The sequence below is a fragment of the Phaethon aethereus genome (genome assembly GCF_964289735.1).
Source record: "Phaethon aethereus genome assembly, chromosome: 1".
Lineage (NCBI taxonomy): Eukaryota > Metazoa > Chordata > Aves > Phaethontiformes > Phaethontidae > Phaethon > Phaethon aethereus.
The window spans coordinates 203,181,553-203,205,550 of record NC_138575.1 but is presented as its reverse complement, the minus strand read 5'-3'; the positions used below and the strand labels follow the sequence as shown (position 1 = coordinate 203,205,550).

The 23,998-nt window shown below is 36.6% G+C and overlaps 1 protein-coding gene across 1 annotated transcript in view; it reads left to right on the top strand.

Moving 5' to 3' along the window:
• Positions 1–23,998, top strand: part of PARP4 (poly(ADP-ribose) polymerase family member 4) — a gene marked incomplete at its 3' end in the record, with an annotated part of 54,217 nt that overhangs the window by 15,269 nt on the left and 14,950 nt on the right. Inside the window, exons 10-28 of the mRNA XM_082014840.1 lie at positions 1,422–1,559; positions 2,836–2,934; positions 3,153–3,336; positions 4,157–4,319; positions 4,854–4,978; positions 6,719–6,850; positions 7,074–7,160; positions 7,634–7,798; positions 8,635–8,681; positions 10,909–10,990; positions 11,411–11,548; positions 13,246–13,441; positions 14,230–14,300; positions 15,867–16,054; positions 19,021–19,120; positions 20,388–20,558; positions 20,968–21,048; positions 22,906–22,986; positions 23,759–23,854. Of these exons, the coding sequence (XP_081870966.1) occupies positions 1,422–1,559; positions 2,836–2,934; positions 3,153–3,336; positions 4,157–4,319; positions 4,854–4,978; positions 6,719–6,850; positions 7,074–7,160; positions 7,634–7,798; positions 8,635–8,681; positions 10,909–10,990; positions 11,411–11,548; positions 13,246–13,441; positions 14,230–14,300; positions 15,867–16,054; positions 19,021–19,120; positions 20,388–20,558; positions 20,968–21,048; positions 22,906–22,986; positions 23,759–23,854 (2,344 nt within the window). The remainder of the gene's footprint in view (positions 1–1,421; positions 1,560–2,835; positions 2,935–3,152; positions 3,337–4,156; positions 4,320–4,853; positions 4,979–6,718; positions 6,851–7,073; positions 7,161–7,633; positions 7,799–8,634; positions 8,682–10,908; positions 10,991–11,410; positions 11,549–13,245; positions 13,442–14,229; positions 14,301–15,866; positions 16,055–19,020; positions 19,121–20,387; positions 20,559–20,967; positions 21,049–22,905; positions 22,987–23,758; positions 23,855–23,998) is intronic.

Genomic DNA, 23,998 nt, shown 5'->3' with positions numbered 1-23,998 from the left:
GAAATGGCACAATCAATTGTTAAATTGTTAATACAGGAAAGAATGAAGTGGGCTTCAGTTATACATATATAGTCACTCCGAGTTTGTTTTTACTGAGTGAATATGCTGTTAAGCAGATAAGGTCTAAAACTATGTAGTAACTACTGGCTACTAAGTGGTTATAGCCAAATATATATTGCTGTATGGAAGGGGCACTGTGCTTGGAACACACAAACTTCTGTTTGTCTTCAGTGAAGTCCTGTAGTTGACTGTCACTTGATGTTTTGTCTAGATTTTTAAGTCATTTAAAATTAATGGAGCATTTGTGTATGTGACTCATTTCCACCTTATAGTTCTTTGTGACAGAAACAATTGAATAAAGTTTCGGCGAATTTGCTGTTACATGAACCTATGGGACTCCCCTTTGTAGCTAGTAGTTATCTATGTTAGGGCCTATACACTAATTCATAAACTAAGAAGTCCTCTTCTCAGTTACTTTGTAAATGCGGAGGTTCCTCACTGTGTGACAGTTAGGAATCCTAGAATCCTAAAATATCTTCTAGGTATTTCATAGGGTATCCCTGTCTTTACACTGTTAAGCAACTCAGTCCTTAGTCCAGAGTCTGTCACCTGAGGAAGTCTATTCCGAGCATGTGTACGTATCAAACTGCTTAGGCAGAGGGAAGGTGGTAGGCACACTGTTCTCCACTCAGACCTTTACACAGTAGCTAAGTAGAGCATTCAGCTGGCAAGGATAAAGGTAAGAAGAGGTAGAGAGAGAGACTGAATGTTTTGTGTAATCACAAGAAGGGAAGGACAAGAATCTTAGTGACAGCTCTGTCCTGTAACTACTCTATGTAAAATGCATAAATCTTGCTGGATGTGGGATTGCAACACAGTTTTTCCTCCTCTCAAGTGTGTTTCTTAATTGGGAGGTCTTTCTTAATTGTGAGTTACTACATCCAAATAGCCTGAACTGTGCTGCTAAGATATTTGTAGTTCAGCCAAGACAGTGAGGTCTCTGACTATTCTGAGTAAAAGAATTTTTAGTACAAGATAAATTTGCTGGCATTAATTTATATACTTACAGACTCTGTGCTGCATAGAGTTACATGGGTTTTTGTATATAACATCTTTGAATTTAGATCCCAAAATGTCAAATAAGGTAATTTCATATGACTTTTAGCATGAAAACACATTTTCAGTTTCTCCTTAGAAGTCTAAATAGGCCTTGAACTTAGTCATTAAGTTTTAATATCTCTGGTGATTTTTCTCTTAACGCAATTTTTTTCTTTAATGATTGCCACACAAGTTGCTAATACACAAAAAAAAGTTGAACATTACCTTGAGATTTAGAATAAGAATTTATCTTTTAAGTATATTGATCTTAAATGCACTTTCTAAGTCATGAGATCTCAAAAATCACTTCACATTTCTTGCAGTGACTGTCCAGTGAAAATTTTACAAGTGTATAGGGTTGGCAGAATAACTGAAACAGCAGAATTTCTGAGCAGTCTTGGAAACATTCGATCCTTATTCCATGCGTCATCTGTGCACAACTTCATGGGAATTCTTTCCAGGTGAAAATTTATATTCCCATTTTTGTGACATTGAATCAGGCTTAACTATATTATTAAATATATCTTGACTTTTTTTTTAATGAAGGTCTTTTGCATTATGTTTAACCTAATTTTTACTGTTAACATTTATATGAACATCCATATACTTCTACAGACCTCTGGAAGGAAAATCAATCTTTTGTAATGATAAATTTAATTACTGTCCGGGTAGATTACACTTGAGGTGCATCTATGTGGATATGACGGTGAGGAGTGTGGTTTAAATCCAGATGAAAGATAACAATATGGAGAGAGTAGGAGAGTAATGGCTTTCTGGAAATTTTATTCTGTTTTAGGAAAGAACTGTATTGACAATGTCCTCCTTCTACTTCTATACATTATTTCCCCACAACTATTTTATTTGGATATTTTTAGATTATCATAATTTCCTGGAATAACAGAATATTTAGTTCTATGACTGAATACAATGGATTCACTCAGGCATGGTAATAATGCTAAAATAATATAATCTCTAGTAGCGTGATGTTTTTAAATCTTCATCATAGCATGTATGCAGTGAATACCAGCCACTGAAAATTCAAGGATATTTTAAAAAATGTATCTGATACATAATGCACCAAGAATTAAAATACCTCAAAGTCATATTAGCATTGTTTTCCTCATACTGCAGATTTTAATTGTAAGTTACAAAACTGTTGAACTTATGTAAACGTTGTGTCTTTTTACATTCTTTATGTATAAAATGTTTTCTGTGGGCATCAATCAGTACTAAATCAAATGTCTAATAAATGATCGAAGGTTGATATCTCTACACTTAATAGGTTTGCAAATCAAACATTGGAAATCTTCCAAGTATACGTTCCCCAGCATTCTACCTTTAAAACTCATACTTCCTTTTTCTTAGATACAAAAATTTCATACAGTTTTTTGAATTGAAAACAGCACAGTTGCTAGAAATGTAGAACTACTCATCTGATAACCAAAAAATTATTTTCAATGTTTGGCAATGAGTCTGGAAAATGGGTTGGTTTTCTGCTAAACAAAGAAAAGCTAACAGTCTTTATTGCTTATATAATCAGTGTCTTGGTGATTAATATGACTTTGGGAATTTTTTTTTTATGAATAGACTTTATTTTCCTTGAGTGTCTGGATGGTTTCTGTAAAGTGTATTTTGTTTTAATACTTTGTGTTTTGTAATTGTACAATGTGTATTAGCCACATGCTATATGCAAAATATTTTGTACTTCATTCATTGTGTCACCTTCTTTTTCCCTAGGGGACTCCTAATGCCAAAAGTGGTTGTTGAAGATCATGGCCTGGAAAGAACTGACATTGGGAATCTGGGCAGTGGCATTTACTTCAGTGATTCTGTTAGGTCGGAATAATGACAATATCTCTTTAATTTATCCTCTGTGTATTCTTTTTACTTTTCAAATTAAGTAGATACAATGCTTAATATTTTTAAGGTAATTTAATGATAAAGTTTATTCCTGTCCATCTGTTCAGAAGTACTTGTGTGTATCGTTGAACTCCTATGATGTTTACACTAATATAAATTTTAATAAAATGTGTATGATCTTTCTTTACATAAAGCACCAGTGTTAAGTATTCCTCACCCAGCGAAATGGATGGAACCCGGCTCCTGGCAGTTTGTGACGTGGCTCTTGGATCCTGCTTAGATTTGTATGAACGAGATTATTCGTTAAATAATCCACCGTCAGGTTATGACAGTGTGCATGGAGTCCGTAAAACAGCAGATGTCTCTTCAGACTTTGAGGTACTGATCCTGCAGTTTTGGGCACTTGAAAAGGCACCAAAGTTTGGATTTGTTGTACCACAGGTAGATAACGGAATGAATGTAACCCTCTTTTCAGTTCAGGCACTAAATCACTAGGCAGTAATGCGTAAAATCACTTTTGACTGTCTTGCAGCCTGTAAAGTGCGTATAAAACTTCTAAGCCTCTAAATTGCTCTTTGTAAAGAATTATTGCAAGAAAACAATACTTAAAAGAAAGATGTAAATACTATATTTTATTATAACTGAATCGTTGTATAAATATATGGTCTGTGATATTTAAATTGTTATTTGGAAGTGATACTCTTCTTTGTATGTAACAAGAAATCGCTACCATGGAAGGTTCATTGTTTTGTAAATTAATTCAGCTGATAAAAATCCCTGTCCTTATAGGTTGGTACTCTAAGGCAGGGATGATAGCTGTAATGGGAGAGTAACAGATACAGTTGCTCTCTAGATATCGATGTTTTTCACTTTTTTTGTTCTTAGTTATTTTGAGGAATGACTGTGCTTTATGGAGAGAGGAAATACAAGGAGTATAGTATACAAAGTATACTATACTAAGTATAGTATAGTATACTATATATAAAGTATACTATACTAAGAATACAAAGTACGAAGATGAGATGCAAGTGGTAGTGATACAAAGAGGTTAGGGGAGTGAAAATAAAAGCTGTCAGATTCTTACTATTTTGCAAAAATGATGTGTCATTTAGGTTGACCTCTCAATCAATTTGCATTATTTTAGATATTATCTACAGCTTTGTTTTTATTATAAAATACCTTCCTTTGTTTTTACCAGGATGATGAATTCGTTGTGTATAAAACCTGCCAGGTTAAAATTAGATATGTTGTTAAGTTTTGCCTTGATGAAGATCAAATAAAATCATTTCAGCCTGCAGCTGGAGTGGAACTGGAGCAAGATAACAATGAACCAGAGTCGCAATGTCATTTACAGCATGAGAGTAAGAAATGTTTTCTGTTTGTATATTGACTTGCTTCCAGAGTTTCCTAAATACTTACCAGAACCCTTTTCAGAGTACTTGTATGAAGATAACATAATTTAAAAAAAAATTTGTAGTTTATTTGCGGATGTTATCAAATTAGTGATTACCATGTGGCATCTGTGTAGCATCTGTTTAACAGATTTCCTATAGGCATAATTACCAACAGCAGTTGCAACTCCTCCTGTCACAGTGTGTTTCAAGAGAAGCACAGGGGGCACTTTTGCATTAAATCATCAGATGGGCTTTAAATAATTTAAATGCAAGGTTTTGAACGAAGACCTTGTAAAACCTTTAAGAGCTATTGTGAACTCATGATCCCTTAGACAAGACAGCCTACAGCTCAGCAGTGCAACACAAGTATTGATAACAGAAACCAAGTGTTACTTTTGTGTTCTGAATTGCATAAACATGGGCCACTGATAAAGGATTACTTTCAATCATCCTTCCTGAATGTATATTGCAAAAAATATCTTTTGTAAACTCTTTGTTTAGGCTATGCACTACCAAATGCAAATCTTTCGAATCCTGTAAAAACTGGTCTTCAGGACAGATTGGGAAATCCTGTCCCTCTGGAAGGTGTTTATATCAAGGCAAGGATAATAGACTTTGTAGCACAGGTAGAGTATGCTATTTATTGTCTTTTTCCATAACTCAGCCCTGAAAAATTAGTCTGTTTGTTAAATAGTCTTTTAGTCAAAATGCTATTTAATGTTTAGTTAATTGCAAAAAAAAAAAAAAAAAAGAGGCATTTCAATTTCTAAGTGAAGGGAAGTCCTGAAACTGAGTGGAAACAGTTTTTATTCTTAGAGATGTATAGTCAAATGCCAAAAACAGTTTGGTCAGTGAAAGGCCTGGCTTTATTTTTAAGTCTGTTTTCTGCCTATGCATAATCAAGTCACCATTGTAGAGACATTTTCTGCAGTAGTGTATGCATTCTGTTCCATTTAAAAGACCTTCTTGGTGATCTGTTTGCCAGCTGAATTATAAACCAGTGAGAAATATCTAGGATGATTAAAGGTTTCTGGAAATGTATTCGTGTTTTTGTTTTTCACTTTGGTTAGACAACCTAAGTTAGCTGTCACAAGTGAAATATGAATCAATACAGAAAAACTTGCTATTCTAACCTGACAATTAGGTAATGAAAATTGGCCAAGCAGGCTAAAATAAGGCCCAGCTTGTTTTTTAATACATATGCCCTAAAAGCACATGCTGTCAAGTCACAGGTCTTTTCCAATCCTGGAGCATAATTCTGCAGTCTTCTCCCCCTTCAACTGCATCCTGCCTAGAGCACTCTCGATCACACTAAAGCTATGGCTTTACTGAGTTCTGTCACATATGCGTCTCTGCACAAAAATCTGTATTCAAGGGTTTTCAGTGCCAAAGTAGCTTCATAAAATCAAATAATTTGGGGTTTATATATGGTGTTGCTAAAGCTTTGAAAAAGGAAGCAGGGGAAAACAGGAGAGGAAAGGGTTTGAAAGAATTGTCTACAGATGAGTCTGTGCTTAAACTATTCTGACACTCACAACTGTTGTCTGATCAGTCTGATTCCTTTTAACAACTGTTCTTCTCATGAGGGATTTGGGGTGGGGCGGGGTTTGTTTTTGGTTTGTTTTTTGTTTGTTTTTTGCCTGGTTTCATATGGAATGTAGTACTATGCAATGGCATCTATTCTATGATCTATTCCGTCAAAGCAGAAAATAGTCCATAAGGCGGAGGTACAGACCACAAAGCAGAAACGATCAGACAAGAAGAATAGCAGCGGAAGGGAATGATGAATTGATAGAGTTTTGTTATTACACACGGGAAGTAAACAGAAGAGCAGATGTGAGAAGTCAGATGCAGTCTGCCATCTGAGAGACAGAAATTCTGTCATGAGAAGGTGCATACTTCACATATAGAAGTAACATAGGCTTTTCCAAACATCCCTTTTCGTATATCATAAAAATAGACCTTTTTTTGTGGAGATTTGCTCGTCCTTGTTTAGTTTTTACTGGCTTGAAACTATTATAGACATACTGCAGTGTTGACTTTCTTGTAGGCAATAGCTTGACAGCTCCAGCTCTGTCAGTATATCAAATAATCTTTGAAGGTCATGGTTTACTTTTCTTCTGGAAGAGATTCAATTAATGATTTAGAGATTAAGAGTTCTACAACTCCTTGCATGTTTCTGGCAATATCTATTTATCAAGCACTGATGAATGTTATACGTTGATTTCTAAGGTACAAATAGAACTTCTAGTTGTGGCATGCCTATTGACGTTTTGTGGTGCAATGCAGTTATGCTGTTACACTTAAAGTTTTTATGTTTTAATCACATTTTAACATTACCGTTATGCAAAAAATATTAATTTCAGGTAGTAATGTTTCAGACCTACACCAATCAAAACAGTAAGCCAATTGAAGCTAAATATGTCTTTCCTTTGGATGATAAAGCTGCTGTTTGTGGATTTGAAGCTTTTATCAATGGGAAACACGTCATTGGAGAGGTAAAATGTTACTGTACTCAGCCTTAATGTAGCTCCTCTAATCTCCAGATTTGAAAGCACTTAATTAGTAATGAAGATGTGCAACACCAATTTTGGTTTCTCTCATGTCCTTTGTTGTTACCACTTGACTGGCTTTCAAGGTAGTCATGTCATTGAAGAGGATATTGGTTAAGTTTTCTGTCCATAGAGATGAAATTACTTACTTTGGAACAATTTTTCATAGGTAAAAGAAAAGAAACAAGCACATAGGGAGTATCGGAAAGCTATCAGCCAGGGTGATGGAGCTTATCTGATGGACCAGGATGCACCGGTATGTTGAATATTGTGGTTTAGTACCTGCCTGAAAATTTTGCAGTTGTTCAATTACAGATTCTTTGCTGAATCGTGTCTTTGTTGGGAAGTTCCTTTTTACTAGAACTTATTTGGACCATACATTTGATCATTTTTAAAAACAACTATTGTTTCTTTAAATATGTGCTATGGCTTACTTAAAACAGATATTTCTCTCTCAGGTAGTTTGCATTGGGTTTTTTTTTGTAAAAGATTGATTTATTCAGTTACTATTGATCAATTTTTACCAGAAATTAAGGAATTACTGAAAGTTTGACATTTCATATCATAGTCCCATTTTTCTTTACACTTCATCAAAACCAAATATAGTTTCTGTGTTAGCATTTGGTTTCAGTGTACCTAAACACCAGTTAAATTATTGTTTTGGAAAACATAGGTTTTAATGATGTCATTAAAGCTAGTTTGTGGTTTTGTTTTGGGTTTTTTTTTTAGGATGTTTTTGTAATAAGCGTTGGAAACTTATCTCCAAATTCTACAGTTGTGATCAAAATCACCTATATCACTGAACTGAGTTTTCAGCATGGTTGTATCACCTTTCATATGCCTGCTTCTGTGTCACCATGGCAACAGGACAAAGCATTAAATGAAAACACACAGGTTTGTTAAAATACAATCTTGAAATAGCATCTTCTTGTTTGGAAGCAAAAGTTCTGTGCCTAGGGGATTGTAGTTACACAAGAGGCTTTCAGTAAGTTTATGATTGTTTTCCTTATCATTTCTTCTCTTTTGTTAGCAGATAATTGTTTTAACCATTCTTGTTGTAAGCAATGTGAACACAAACTTAGGAATGCTGTCATTGCTAGAAAGCCCCTAACTATCTCTGAGGATGCAAAACTTAGAAAGTTGAATTGAGTTGGCACATGTTAGATCTCGTATTTTGAGTTATCTGCTATTTCTGTGCTGCTGTTCCTCCTTTGGTGTGCAAAGATATTCTTTTACCTCCATCATGAAACAGCAGATGAGCATCTGCTGAACACTGCTATTATCCTCCTCTGCTTCCAGGGACAAGGTTGCCTATCCATTTCTTTGGATGCCCTTGATGGCTTCTGAATTCTCCAGGTGGGAGGGGAGGTTACCTCTGTGTTTAAAAGCTGGCAAAGAGCCAGAGATGGTACCTTATGGTCATAGTCCTTCTGAGATCGTATGGCTATATTGTAGTCTGACTGTTCAACGTCATGCCTTCTTCTTCAGAGCTGTGTTATATTGAGTTTTCAAGTTCACTGTGTCCTTGGGAGAGAAATGTGCACAGGTTCATCTGAATTTTAGCTGCTATGGTGCTCAGATAACAAAGCTATATGAAGTAAAGAGGATTCCATACAATCCCAACTTAATGATATAATGAGAGGAAGGAACTCCAGGGTGAAAGAAGTGTCAGGAATGACATACAAATACTTCATAACTGGTGTTGTTAAAAATTTTTTTTTTCTTTGTAGGATACAATAAAAAAGGTTTGTGTTAAACAAGTAAAACCACAGAAAAAGTAAGTTGCTTTCATTAATAACGTTGTCTGCTTTATTTTATCGGTGCCTTAAGTGATTAAGTTAAACCATTTAAATTTAACATTTTTCTATTTATATGACATATTTGATGGTAAATTGCAATATCAAGAAACTAGTTTAATCTCACCTTTCACTCTAATCTCTTGTTATCCTTATATAGGTAATACCATAGCAGAATAACTTCTGATTATTACACTCTTTTTCTTCACTAAATACTTTCTTTTGTTTCAGAAACATTTCTGTTAATAAGGATTATATATAAATTACCAAGTCATAAAACTTAATGAGACCATGATCTTAATTTTTTTCAATATCACTGCACTTAATATTTTAGCTTTTCTTTGCATTTGCATTTTAAATAAAAATTTGCAATTATGTGAAACGGTGATGTTGCTGGTAAAGTAAGACTTCTTGGAAACCGAGTACTATAATTTTATTCCCAGTAACATTTCTGCATATGGCCATTCTCAACCACTATAACAAGCAGTGCAGGGAGTAGTAGCAATAAATGTGTCAAAACGTAATGCTATTCATATTTCAATATTAAAAACCGTTAAAAGTGCTTTTTGTGAGCATGTCCTAGTTTCTTCTCTGTTCTGTCTGCCAAGCAGGCACAAAACAACATCTGTTATAATTTTCTAAAGTTATATTTAATCTTGAAATAGTGTTTCCTGTTATTAAGTTTCTTTTATTCAGTACAATTTCTACTGGTTAGTAGAAATACTGTACCGATCGGCTAAAGATTTAATGCTATTTCTGCCATATATCGGGAATAAATTAACAGGTTCATACACTACACATCCAGTTGTAGAAAAGGTATTTAAAATTATAATAAAATTTAATTTTAATGTTAAGGGAAAATTCAACTAGAAAATATGAATAAAAATTGAGAAACACTTAAGAATTGTGTGAGGATGGAGATCGGGTGTCTCTATCTCACGCTTTCTAGATTGAGATTCTAGAGGGACCAGCACAAAGATATCCAAGCTAGCTGCAAACTTATTATATTAATAACATAATACTTTTTTGTGGCTGCAGGCTGGTTCTCTTTGCAGATCCTGTGGGGCTGTGCATATGCATTGCATGTTTTATCCAGAAGCATCATAAGGTTAATGGAGCTCTGGCTGTAAATAGAAAATAACTGCTCATATGATATGCAGAGGATACACACATTCATGGTACATTAATAATAATAGAGGTTAGGATTCAGAATAGTCAAGAATACTTATTAAAATGGGCCCATGTCACAAAAAAGCTGTAAATACAACGCTACACATAGATGAGATGATTGCAGCCCTGTGCATCTACATCTTGGGAGTTTATATCCTGGAATACAGCAACTACTAATGACCCAGGGTTTATTACTCACCCAATGAGTCAGCAACCTGGAATGAACAACCATTGTGATATTGTGACAAAAGTGGCTAATACAGTCCCAAAATATACAAACCAAGAAGTAGTAAAGTGAAAAGATTATTTTACTTTGTCAGGCAGGACTGACTGAAATTGGCAAAACGCCAATCTGAACACTCTAAGAAAATAAAATCGAACCAAAACATAAAATACCCAAAACCGATCAACAACAAAAACCCAGCCTCAAGGCCACACACGTTGACCTCTGTCTGCAAACTGGGAGGTGATTCCATGACATTGTATGGTATCTTGTGTCTTTTATGTATCTTTTATTGTATGATTGCACCTATCAAATTGCTTTTTAATGTCATTACAGAAATAAACTGAGAAGCAAGGACTGGAAATTAAAGCTGAGTAAGAAAAAAAGACATGCAGTTTTAGCAGTAAGGTTTGGAACAGTTAGCCAGGGAAAATGATGAACTTGCCTTCTCTGAAATCCAGTTTGGTTGTCTCTTATGAAGCTTTGCTTTAGAAAATAAAACATTAGGTTAAATGAAGAGATAATTGGCTAAAATGTTATGTAATGTGTTATAGAGGAGGTCATGTCAAATGGCCTTTTAATCCATTCTAGCCTTTTAAACTATGAATACCTGTAATGAATCAACATGGTTATTCTTTGGGTATCGTAGGGACAGAAACTTGTCTAACAAGTTCAGTATTCTCCACTTTCATCCAAAGAGTTAAAAAAGACACGAAGCATAGCTCCTTCTCATGGAGATGTCATGGCATACAGATTAAACATCATCTTTCCTGGAGTGCCATTCAGGTGGTTTTTTTTCTTTTCCCTTTATTTAGTGGATTTTCTGTGGATATGTCTATTGAGATGCCATCTAGTATTGAACGCATACATAGCTGGACACACAAACTTAAAATAAAGGTAAATTAATTTCACTGTAAATATGCCTCTGCCTTGGCAGTTCTGCTGTGTATTTAAAATGGAACTTTTATCCTAGAAAATGCTTGTGGCAGATCTGTCTGGCTTTGTGCACTGTTCATTCTGCAAACAGCTTGGTACTCTCTTTCTCTCGGGTCAAAATTTCTTTGTGCTTTTGAAGCCTTTCTGTTTTGCTTGTCTTCTTATCTAAAAATACATTCAGGAAGGAGAATGATATTTTAAATAATATAATATGTAAATAGAAACTGTACCTTGTAAACTTTCTGTAACCTTTTTGGCAAAAAGCTTTGGGACGACCCCTATTACATTTGCTGTTGTCATTCCCTGTCCTCACAATGTAGATAATATTCACTGTATTGTTATTAAATAAGTATTTAAATGCCTATTTTTCTCCTCTTCCAGAAAACAGACTGCAAGGCTGTAATTAAGACTGTGGAGAACAGCTCCTTGGGTGTTAGTGGCTTTGTCCTAGATATCTGGATTTCTCAGGTCTACCTACCTCGAATGTGGGTAGAGAAGCATCCCAACAAAATGAGTGAGGTACTGCATAACTTGTACTGTTTGTGAGGTAATACTGTATATGCTAAAACATAATAAACAGGAACAGTGTAGTTTTGATGGATAAAAGATGAAGAACAATTTCACACCATGGACAGTGATCAATTTGATCTGTTTTATTAAGCTGAGTATTCTTCAGAAATGAGTTTTCTTTTCAGTTGCATAGAATCTTGTTGCTTTTGTTTTTTCCTTTGCCTTGTAAGAGAGTAAATGTTTCAACCCAGTGTCCAATCATTTCTGTTTAAACACTTTTTTCTAACTGTTTTGCTCCTATTTGTGTTTCATAGAAATGTGACTACAGTGTTTGATGCACATGTTGCATTTGCAGCAGTGGAAGTGAACAAATAAAAGTCAGGGCTGAGGCTGGAACTAAATAGCTTGAGAGTCATGCAATCACTACACTAATTATAAATATGTAAAATTTTAAAGCATTAAATTTGTAGTGCTGTATTTACAACTTACACACAAATATTTATAGAATCTGTCAGTGGTTTATTTTAAGGCATCTGGCCTTCCTAGAAGATTTTGCATTGCGTTGTAGTTATTACTACTGCAGTGATTATTCTCAAATTTCACTATTAAGTGAAAAAGACATAGCTAGCACTTCTAACATTCTGGATCACCCAGAAACTGAATCCAGCTGTAGCTGTGTCACAGAGGGCTCATTATCACTGTTGGAAAACATTAATAAAAGGTTAAGTAGTAAAGGAAGGATCAGTTCAACCCCTTTTACCTTCACCCACAGTAACTCCTTACCTGATAAATACATTTAAAACTTAAAATATGTGATTCCAGGTTATTAGAAGCTGTGTCATTCTACCACATTTTTTGTGAAGTCCTGGCACTTTTATTATTTTCAGCTCCTTTTTATTTTTTTTTTTCCTTAAATAAGATAAAATGCTGCAGAAGTGAAATGTAAAGTCTTGGTGTTACCAATCTGTCAATCCAATGTTGAAATTGATTAAAATAAGTAAAATGACAGATAAGATTGTTTTCTTTCCAACAATGATGTCTTTTATTTTTCTTCCTTTTAGTCAGAGTTGCTTAGTTTAAATGTATTAGTTTAGGGATTTCTTTCTGATGACTGCAATAATACTGATATTCCCCCAAAGAAAGGAGAAAGAGATTCCTGATTGTGTTTCCAAACTGCAAACCTGTCCTTCCCTATAGGAAACACTTTCACTCCTTCAAGCATTTCATTGTTCTACTTTTGAAAGCCTTTTTTTTTTTTTTTTTTTTTAAAGTTTTTTACAGCGTCTCTGTTCATAGCTGGGACAGTATGCACTTCTGGTTTACATATTTTTTTAATTCTAGTACTTCTCACAAACTGATGGTGGCAGTGATGATTGTAGAAGATGATATCTGTGATTTTTTTTTTTTTTTTTTTTTTTAATTTGTAGAAAAGAATCCAGTGCTGTTTGCTGAGAAATAAATCAGATAGGAACATGAAACCACAAAATTCCTTTTTCAGTTTTTCATGTGAGACCTGGCATGTAGGTAAAGGACAGGGAGATTGCACTTTTCAGGCATTAACAGTAAATGACACATATTTGGTAAAACTTAAAAATATGGCTATATTCTGCTCTCATTCCATAATAAGAACAATGAAGAAGCTTGGGTACACTTCTAATTAAATAGTATTTGTCCACTGCACTGATGATTTTGTTTCTCCCCTATAGGCTTGCATGCTTGTATTCCAACCAGAGTTTGAAACAGCATTTGAAGAAGAGCAGCTGTACAGTGAAATTACTATTTTATTAGATTGTTCAAATTCTATGGCAGGTTCAGTTCTACACCAAGCAAAGCAGATTGCTTTACATGTTTTGGAACTATTTTGTTTCAGACAAAGAGTGAATGTAGTCAAATTTGGCACAAGTAAGTTTCTCTAGTTCCTTTTTACCTGAGCGCACAACCTTTTACCTTCTTGTCATGGCTTAATTTTATGCACATCTTTATTATTGTCGTGGTTTAGCCCCAGCCGGCAACTAAGCACCACGCAGCCGCTCGCTCACTCCCCCTCCCGCAGTGGGACGGGGAAGAGAATTGGGAAAAAAAAACTCGTGGGTTGAGATAAACACGGTTTAATAGGACAGAAAGAAAGAAGGGAACAACAATGATAATACCAACAAAGGAATGTACAAGAACAAGGGATGCCCAATACAGCAATTGCTCACCACCCGGCGATCGACAGCCCGTCCCTGAGCAGCGATTTCCGCCCCCCGGCCAACTCCAGTTTATGTACTGGGCATGACATCGTGTGGTAGGGAATATCTCTTTGGCCAGTCTGGGTCAGCTGTCCTGGCTGCGTCCCCTCCCAGCTCCCTGTGCACCCCCAGCCTGCTCGCTGGCAGGCCAGCACAAGAAGCTGGACTGTCCTTGACTGCTTAGCAACAACCCAAAACATCAGCACATTATCAACAATTTCTCATCCCAAATCCAAAACACAGTCTCACACTAGCTTCTGTGAAGAAAACCAGCTCTATCCTGGCTGAAACCAGGACAATTATCAAACCAACATAAAACACTGAACTGCAACCAGGAACGTGTAGCAGTACGCAGTATCTCTACTCTGATATTCCAGTCATAAAACGTAAACTTGTGCTTTCATATTGTTGCTACATACTTAATATTTTAATGCTCTTGATATCAATGTTTGTTCACAGATTTCACAGAATTTTCTTCTTTTTCAATGAACATCACAAATGATTTGGCATCATTGAAGGAGTTTATTACAGTAAGTAAATCAGTTTGGTTGTATTCTAAAGAATCGCAGAATCATAGAACAGTTTGGGTTGGCAGGGACCTTTAAAGGTCATACAGTCCAAAGAATGCTTCTTTGTGTGGGATGCATATAATTGCAAAACTCTGTTATGCAACTTTTCCTCTTCTTTTTTCTTTTTCTTTAGGTCGGCTTCTAAGATTTTTCTGTAATCTAGTCTATTTGAAGTCTATTTTCCCTAATAACAAGCACAGCCACATCTGAATATTAATTCCAGTTTGGTTTTAAGTGATTGCTTAAATTGTTATTTTGAAGCTGAGTAGCTATCAGTGTTAGGATGTTTTTCAGTGTTTCCCCCCCAGATTTATTTTTTGGAGTTTCATACCTCTCATTGCCTGCTCACAGCAGAAAGAGAGGTAATTATTAACTTCCTTATGGAACTCTATAATTTGTAACTGAATGCAGCACTTAGGCCAAAAGACTTTTAGTGAAAAGGAAAATGCTTTTGGCATCAAAAGAACAGGTGTAGGCTACTTGGGACAACAGGTTTTGGTTAGTACCGTATCTTGTGAGTGCTAGAAGTGGGTTCGTCATCTGTAACAAAAGCTCCTTGATGCTAGCACAATGTGTAAAATACCAATATGATGGGTGTCTTGAAAATGAGATAGTAAGATGCAAATGGTGAATAATGCAGAGTAACACAAAGTGGAAAACAACACTAACTATACCTGTACAATGTTGGGCTTCACCCAGCAAAGAGATGCTGAAGCCATTGTGAATAGTCCTCTTTAAATGGTAGCCCAGTGTTCAGCAGCAGTCAAAAAGGTAAACGATTGGGTAGCTCTATAAATCTGTACTGCTGTGGCATCTTGAATACTGTAGGCACTTCTGGTCATTCCATCTCAAAGAGAAGAGCTCGAGAGACAGAAAACAAAGGTGACCTGGTATATGGAAGACCTGCTGTATAAGGAGAGGACTTGTCCTGATTTCTTTTAGTCTCTGTTGAATCCTTACGGAGTAATCTCTTTTTCCAGGATAAACAGAGGAAGAGGTGGACTAGGGATGGTTATTTGCCATTTCTCACCTCTTAAGGGTAATAGGACACAGCAAAATGATCAGTCAGCAGATTTAAACCAAAAACCAGACAGTCCTTTTCATGCATAATAAATAGCAGAACTTCTTGTCGTGCTTGATGCTGAGACTAAATTGTAATTCAATTCAGAAAGTGGGTTAGGCAAATTAAAAGGTAGAGCTCTATTTAGTCTGGATGACAGCTCCAGTTCAAGAAGTCCTGATATGACTGACTACTGAAAGCTCTGAAAATAACATAGGAGTAGAACTTACCATTTTTCTTATCTGTTTCTCCTGTGCCTTTTGCTTAAGCCAGAGAAGATACAGGACTAGATGGACCTTAAGCTCTGTCTTTAATAGTAATTGTAGAAGAGCAGGAACAAATAAAATTCAGGAATTAATCATTTATATTTGGAAACAAGGCGTAATGCATAATGAAATAAAGATTAAATTATTTTTATTTTAGGAAAAAATAAATTCAAACTAAAATTGTAATACTTTACTTTTCAGTCTGCTACCGCGACATTGGGAAACACTGATTTATGGAAGACCTTACGTTACTTAAGCCTGCTATTTCCTTCTCAAGGACACCGTAACATTCTTCTTATATCGGATGGACACATTCAGAATGAGAGTGTGACCTTCCAGATTGTGAAAGATAATGTCCAACATACAAGGCTATTTACATGTGGTGTTGGGTAGGTAGAAAGTTAGCTAACAATTGTATTTTGTTTCAAACCACTGCTAATTTATTTATTTTCATTTGTTTTGTAAGGTAATTACTTAAAGACAAAGTAGCACTAGACTTCTCAGTGATCAGAGGAACAGGCAAAACCTCACTGAAATTCATTGTAATGTAGTTTGACTGTTTTCAGTAACAGCAAACTGGAAGGATATGTACATGACTGAAACAGTGTGGTGGGTTGATGCCAGGTGCCCACCAAAGCCGCTCTATCACTCCCGACCTCAGCTGCACAGAGGAGAGAAAATATGACTAGAAGCTTGTGGGTCAAGATAAGGACAGGGAGAGATCACTCACCAATTACTGTCATGGGCAAAAAAGACTCGACTTGGGGAAACGAATTTAATTTATTACCAGTGAAATCAGAGTAGGATAATGAGAAATAAAACCAAATCTTAAAACACCTTCCCCCCACCCCTCCCTTCTTCCCTGGGTCAACTTCACTCACTATTTCTTTACCTCATTCCCCTGAGCGGTGCAGGGGGACAGGGAATGGGGACTGCAGTCAGTTCATCACACGTTGTCTCTGCCGCTCCTTCCTCCTCAGGGGGAGGACTCCTCACACTCTGCCCCTGCTCCAGCATGGGATCCCTCCCACGGGAGACGGTCCTCCATGAAATTCTCCAACGTGAGTCCTTCTCACAGGCTGCAGTTCTTCACAAACTGCTCCAGCCTGTGTCCCTCCACGGGGTGCCGTCCTTCAGGAACAGATTGCTGCAGTGTGGTTCCCCCTCGGGGTCACAAGTCCTGCCAGCAAACCTGCTCCAATGTGGGCTCCTCTCTGCATGGGTCCACAGGTCCTGCCAGGAGCCTGCTCCAGCATGGGCTTCCCATGGGGTCATAGCCTCCTTCGGGCATCCCCCTGCTTTGGCATGGGGTCCTCCCCGGGCTGCAGGTGGAGATCTGCCTCCCTGTGGAGCTCCATGGCTGCAGGGGCACAGCCGGCCTCACCATGGTCTTCCCCAGGGGCTGCTGGGGAATCTCTGCTCCAGCGCCTGGAGCCCCTCCTGCCCCTCCTTCTTCACTGGCCTTGGTGTCTGCAGAGTTTTTTGTCTCACACATTCTCCTCTCTCTGACTGCAATTGCTGTTGCTGGGGTTTTTTTCCCCTTCTTAACTCTGTTACCCCAGAGGTGCTGCCACCGTCACTGATGGGCTTGGCCTTGGCCAGCGGTGTCGGTCCATCTTGGACCCAGCTAGCACTGGCTCCCTTGGACATAGGGGAAGTTTCTAGCAGCTTCTCACAGAAGCCATCCCTGCAGCACCCTCGCTGCCAAAACCTTGCGACGCAAACCCAACTTTTTTAAAAAGAAATGGGTTACAGTTACAAATTTCAGGTTGCGAAGCATAAATGGGTAAGTATCAGGGAGTGTTAGGTTCTTACCATATCCTGGGAGGGTTGGCTAGGATACATCAAAGTAAAGACCAGTGGTGAGGGTCATGTTCTTCAAGGACTGGCTTTTTTTTAATGACACCTTAATCATAGCTCCCACATCTCATGGCTGTGGGCCCTCTCCCAGCACTGGACAAGCACACCTTTCATGCCGTGTACCAGACATCCCAGTGCTCTTCCAGAGTAATCATATATTACAACTATAGTAGAATTTGCATCAACATGCAGTAAAGAACAGATGATATGTGTCCATTAGCAGCATGCTGGCACCATTTTCAACATATTTACATACCTGTTAATGTTCATGTTCAGCATATTTACATTCATTGATTATTGGTTATTGATACTAGGCCTGGCAATGGATTACCTCAGTGCTAGTAGTCTGAGAGGGCATGGCTTTTGTTAATGGTTCCTCTAGACCACTAACACTGTGCTAATGTGCAACAATCTCCTTTCAGTAGGTAGGATCTGTATTTAATGTGTTACATTGGTAAAGTAATAATGGTGAAGAGGTGTAAAAGAGGAGTTCACTCTGGTTCATACTCTTGTGGAGACAAAGAGAGTGTTTTCTGGAAGGCTGAATTAATAGAGACTACTACATCTGTTTTATCTGTGATAATTCTCTGCGGGTAAATAAAAAAAAAAAAGTATTTTTAAATAATGCAAGATTTGTACTTTACAGAGTTGTACAAGGCAGCAAAATCAGTAAAAAGACTTTTGAAAGAGCAGTGAACTTTAAACACAAGATGTTATGCATCTTAGCATAGATACAATTGTATTTGATTTTTGCCTTGAGGGGTTTTGGTGAGGATTCATTAGGTCACTGAGACAGTAGTATGATCCTGTTGAAGAATGAATCTACTTTATGTCCAACAAAGATTCAAGACATACTGTGTTGTTTCTCAACCAAAAGAACTCTCCTCTGCTTAATTGTTCTCTTTTAATCCTCTATAAAGCTCTCATTTGTATATATGCCTATGAAATAGCTTCACAGTTGTCAAGACTGTTGGTGAACAGAGCCTGCTGTTCTGTCAGGCTAGTAAGTATTACCATACTGGTTATATCCATGTTGTTCAGATAGAAACATTCCCCAGCTGACACTGGACTTAGTTATAAGATAACTCTGTCTATGCTAAATAACTCTTCTGAGATTGAGGTTAATTAGTTCAAGATTAGGATCATTTTGATGCAGCCTTATTGATGTTTGGACCTAAGTTAATTTCTCTGCACAGGCCTGCACTGTGACATGTAAAAACTCAGGTACTATTGTTATGGTTTAGCCCCAGCCAGCAATTAAGCACCACATTGAGTAATTTCCTCAAATGTTATTAGGAAATCTCTAATACAGCAGCACACTCATTGGCTCAGTTGCTTTCAGTTGGCCTGTCCCCTGAAAAAAGGGTAGAATTTAAAATATTCAAATTCAAAAAGCTAGCAGTACTAATTAAAAACAAAATATTTAGAAATAGTGTCAGATTACCAATTTAATTCAATAATTACATAAAGATTTTGTTGTTGTTGATGTTATTAGTTCCACAGCAAATCGACACATGCTGAGATCTTTGTCCCAATATGGTGCTGGAGCATTTGAATACTTTGACCCGAAATCGAAGTATAACTGGGAGGCAAAGGTACATTTATAAATCTTGGATATATTCAGTATGTGGTCATTGTCTGATGTATCACTATCTGATACTGAGTATCTTCAGTATCTCAAAATGGGAGTTACTACTTTTCATAGGATCATGTAGCTTTGCTATTACAGTAAGATAGTTTAAGAAACATTTGACAGAAGGTGGAGGGAGAGGTGCTTGCTATTAAGCCTTCTTTTATTTTAAATGTAAATGGGTACTAAGTGAGAAAGAGAAGTAGTTAGTTTGGATGTTAGAAAGGCGCTTTATTTTCAACAGGAACACATGGTATAGGAAGATATGTGAGAGCTGTAGAAAACCCTTAGTTCTTTGGTAAGGGAGGGAATTTGTCAGTGTAGTTGTCCTACCTTCTCATTCAGATTGGTTACTGAGTCTGTAAAAGTAAACAAGGCGGCCATGACTTATTTTATTTTTTCTGTTCTTTTTGAGAGAGCTCCTGTACTTTTCTTGGTAAGTGCAATAACACCAACTTGGAAAAAGTTTAAGGAGCATCAAGCTATAGAAATAATTGTCCCTGAATGGAAAAACATGGCTTTACTTCTGTCATAGGTCACAGTCCATCTACAACATTGTCCTTGCTATAGTGATGAGGCCTGTAGCAATTGTAGTCTGTAACTTTTGACTGTTGGTGCATCTGGAAGTTTCGGGCAATCTAGGGCCTTACGTGCGGTGCTTTTCAGTTTCCCTGTATAGTTATGTGTCTGCAGCACTATTCTATGCCTTGAATATGGTCTCTCCTGGAACAGTGACAGTAGAGGAGGTGCTGCAGCAAGGCTAGTATCTGGCATATTTTTTACTGGGGAATGGATGAAAGCATAGATTTCTGCTCTTGCTATTCTGGCAGTCGTTTGAGTGATATATGCAGAACTATCCAGAGCAGGAGATGTGCAGAAATGTTCACATATCTCAGAGTTCACATGTAGGAGATGATGCTAAGTGCAGCAGGCCATATTCCCTAGCCTGTTTGGCAACCGTGATGAATAGAAACTTTACTCTCAAATTTCAGCTTTTACTTTAAAAGAAGTCTCATTATTCCAAAGCCAGTACAATAATGGCTGAGTGATTCTCCTTATTACCTCCAAACATTAGACTCATTTGTACCAGTAATAGTATGTGGCTTTAGTTGTTTAAAAAAAAAAATTAGTTCCATTCACATGGGAAATACATTATTTTCTATTGTGAGGTTCTGTTTTCTTTTGAAAGCCTGCTAACAAACAGAAGTAATTTGTTTTGCTTCTTCACACAGATACAGAGCCAGGTATCTAGAATACTTTCTCCAGGATGCAGTTCAGTTTCTATTAAATGGCAACAGTTTAATACAGGTGCACCAGAGCCAATGCAGGCTCCTGCTCGAATACAGTCATTATTTAACAATGACAGACTTCTTGTCTATGGATTCATCCCTCACTGTACTCAGGTAAAGACTGGAATACACATGCAGTACTGGATAGAAACTCATATGTAAAACAATCACAAAGGAAATATTATATTGTATTATATATCCTCTATGCAGCATGCACTTAGCTTCTTTTTCATTGTTAAATATAATTAAGTTGCTATTTAACTGTCGTTATTAGTCTTCCCTCTAAGAAGTAGAGAGGAAAAAGTTACCTAGTTTAATGTTCCTATCATTATGCTTTGATAAATACAGGATTCCTTTACTTGTGACTGTCCCCTTGTTGTAAAGGGAAATATTTCATAAACCTAGACACGCAAAGAGTTACAGATTTGAATTATATTTGGGAGACAGAACAGCATGCATGTGTGCTGGTAACATAGCATAAGAGAGAGGAAACAGGTTTGGGTTTTTTTTTTTTTCCTTTTAGGCCACCTTAAGAGCAGTAATAAATGACCAAGAACTACAGACTGTGGTGTCAACTACTGAACTACAGAAGACGACAGGAACAGTGAGTTTGGTCAACATTATTCATACATGCTGTAGTGAGACAAAAAAACTTACTATGTTCTTTTGAAGGAGTTGAAACTCCAGTTTTCAGCAGCTCTTGCACTTTTTTTTTCCTTCTGATTTTTTAACACAGACCTTCAGTTTTCAGACCTTTAAAAGGAAACTGTTTTACACAGAAGTGTCACCTTTCTCCATGCTTTCTAACACAAAACTTAAGCTTCTCAGAATAGGAAGTGCTGCTGCTTATTTTGGCAGCCTGTTTGGGCTTTAGCTTTATCCTTGGGTTGGCTGTTCTTCAGGCGACCTCTGTGAAGGAGCTGCTGCAGCAGCATTCTCTATCATGCTGTAAATTGTTGCGATGTGGAACATCTCATCACTAGTCTGTCATCTCTAGAAATGTATGGAAAAAGAGACAATAAAGTGTTACTAGCCTTTCCTCTGCTTCAGTAACAATGAAGTGAGGAGTCTTTATGCAGAGGAAAGCACAGCACCCATCTTGAAAAGAAAAACAGCCGAAAAAGAACCATTTATTAAATCTAACAGGTGTCTGCACTTGAAAAATCAAAATAGTCAACCATCAGTGATAATTCTGATATGACTGTCATCCCTTCCCCACTAAGGGAAGCTAATTTGTTTTCAGATAGAAATGATTTTGTTCCCTATTTAGTGTAATCTACTTTGAAAGCTACTATCATGGATTGGTTTCCATGGACATGTTGGTTGTGTTGGTTTCCATAAGGACAATTGGTTTCCAGGGACATGCCCTTCTACAGGTAAATAAAATTGGCAAACGAAAGCAATGTATTTGCTTGCCATAATGAATTTTTGCTTTTATAAAAATACCTGTACTACAAATTCCAGATGCAGTTAAAAGAAAAGAAAGTTTTGAAAGGTGTAAACTGAAATGGCAAAATGATCAAAACCAGAGTCAAAATTAGAAACAAATTATTAATTCTTGATGCTTTCGATGAACTCTGAGAATTTCTACCTGTTTCTTTTGCCAATTTACCTTAGCTCAAAAACTAAGTATTTGCTTAAGAGGTTTTCTTCAGACGTAGGTCTCTTTGGCATCTATTACATTCTTCCAAAAATGAGCCAGTGGGAATGTTTTGGCAATTGGGACTGGAATACAGCTGGGCTTTACCACATTGCTCCCACAAAGCTCCCTCTCTTTGTTAGCTTTAACATATTGAAGAGACCGAAATTGTTTTTGTTTTCTATGAAAGACTAGTTTAGTTCAAAAAATTAATTTCTGGTTAGTACAGCTCAGTATTTCCCTTTTCTGCATGCATCCCTTCAGGTCAAAAATTACTTGATTATGGTACACCTAATGATTTTTTTAAGTTGAACACTCTAGCCTCACTTTACTTTTTCCCCAGATTCGGTATTTTTATGGTCAGGATTAATTTACCTAACTTCACCTGTATAGATGTTGTTGGTTAAATCTGAGGTAGTTGTCCAGGCTCTGTTTACAGTCACTGGAGAAAAATGTGTGTGTCCAGAAGGGGCATTCTTCCTACCTGTTTTTGTTAGCCATTTCAAGTTGAGATTGTCTGGTAGAGTTTTCTGTTTGTTTGCATGGCTGCTTTTTTTTTCCTCACCTTGACTCTAGAGAGAATGTGCACAAGTAAAGACCTGGGTATTTTTTAGTTTGCTGAAATTAAGTGAAATAAAAATGTATCTTAGGTGCAGGTTGTGATTGCTTTTCAACTGGAAAAGTAACTTGAACCTTCCTTAGAGAATGGGTTTCTGTGTAAATATGGAAGCTAATTGCGTGAAACTGGACCTCATAAACTAAAGGAAGAATTTAAAGAAAAAAAAATTACTACTCTTATCATCAGTTTAGTTTTCTTTCTAGGTGCTGCACAAACTTGCAGCAAGAGCTTTCATTAATGACTATGAAGATGGGATTCTTCATGAGAATGAAACAGAACATGAGGTTTGATAATCTGAAATAAAAAGTATACATTTAAAATTTAAAATAGCAAATATTTCAGTGGAATAGAGAAGATTTTCTTGCTTTGTTAAATGTAAATAGAAGATTGCAATTTTAATACCATTTTAAGGTGAAAGTCACCATATCGTAATACTTTCCCAGACAAGATTTTGAAAAATTTTGGGACAGTGTTTTCGTATTCCCCACTATGAGAATGTCCTCTACTGGCATATTTTTCCTAATCTGTACCCTGTCATTGTAGGCCATTGGTGATTCTTCTTTTCCTGTGACATAACATTTTAATTTCATGAAGGTCAATACATATTAGTCTAGTGGAAGTCCATAGCTTTTGTATAGAATGGAAAATTGTGACCTGTGTTTTACGGATAAACAGACTTAATGATGATCTGTTAAAAAATGTCTTTTAACTAGTTAAAAACGCACCATATTGCCATCTTGGGTTATTTGAGACTTCAGACTAATTCTTCTTATAAAGTACAGCTGCTTCTTACACTAGAAGAAGGATAGAACCAAAAGAAGTCTAACTAGAGGAAATGCATAGCCCTGCCCAAAGTTGAGTGAGGGAGTAGAGGAAGTTAGAAGGGAGTAGACAGTTAGGCAGGCCAGTATATTCAAATGAGCTCTTACTTCTACATGTCCCTATTTAGAGTGCATAAATGTGTTTATAGGTATGTGTTCAGTTTTGACATCAACATTTCTTTTAGCTGATCATATTTTTTCTACCTGTTCCATTTGTTAATACTTAACAATCTAGATGAAGAAACAAACCTTGAAAAACATGATTATTCACCTCAGCTTGGAGAACTCAATTATAAGCCAGTTTACAAGCTTCGTTGCAGTTGAGAAAAGGGTATGTTTTCTGTATAATATCTTGTTCCCACTAGCTTCTCTGTCAAAAGACTCTAAATTCTGTAACCTTGTACATGTCAAAACCAGTCTTCATTTTGCTGAACAATTATTATTCTTTTACAAGAGAGCTAAAACTATTATTTTT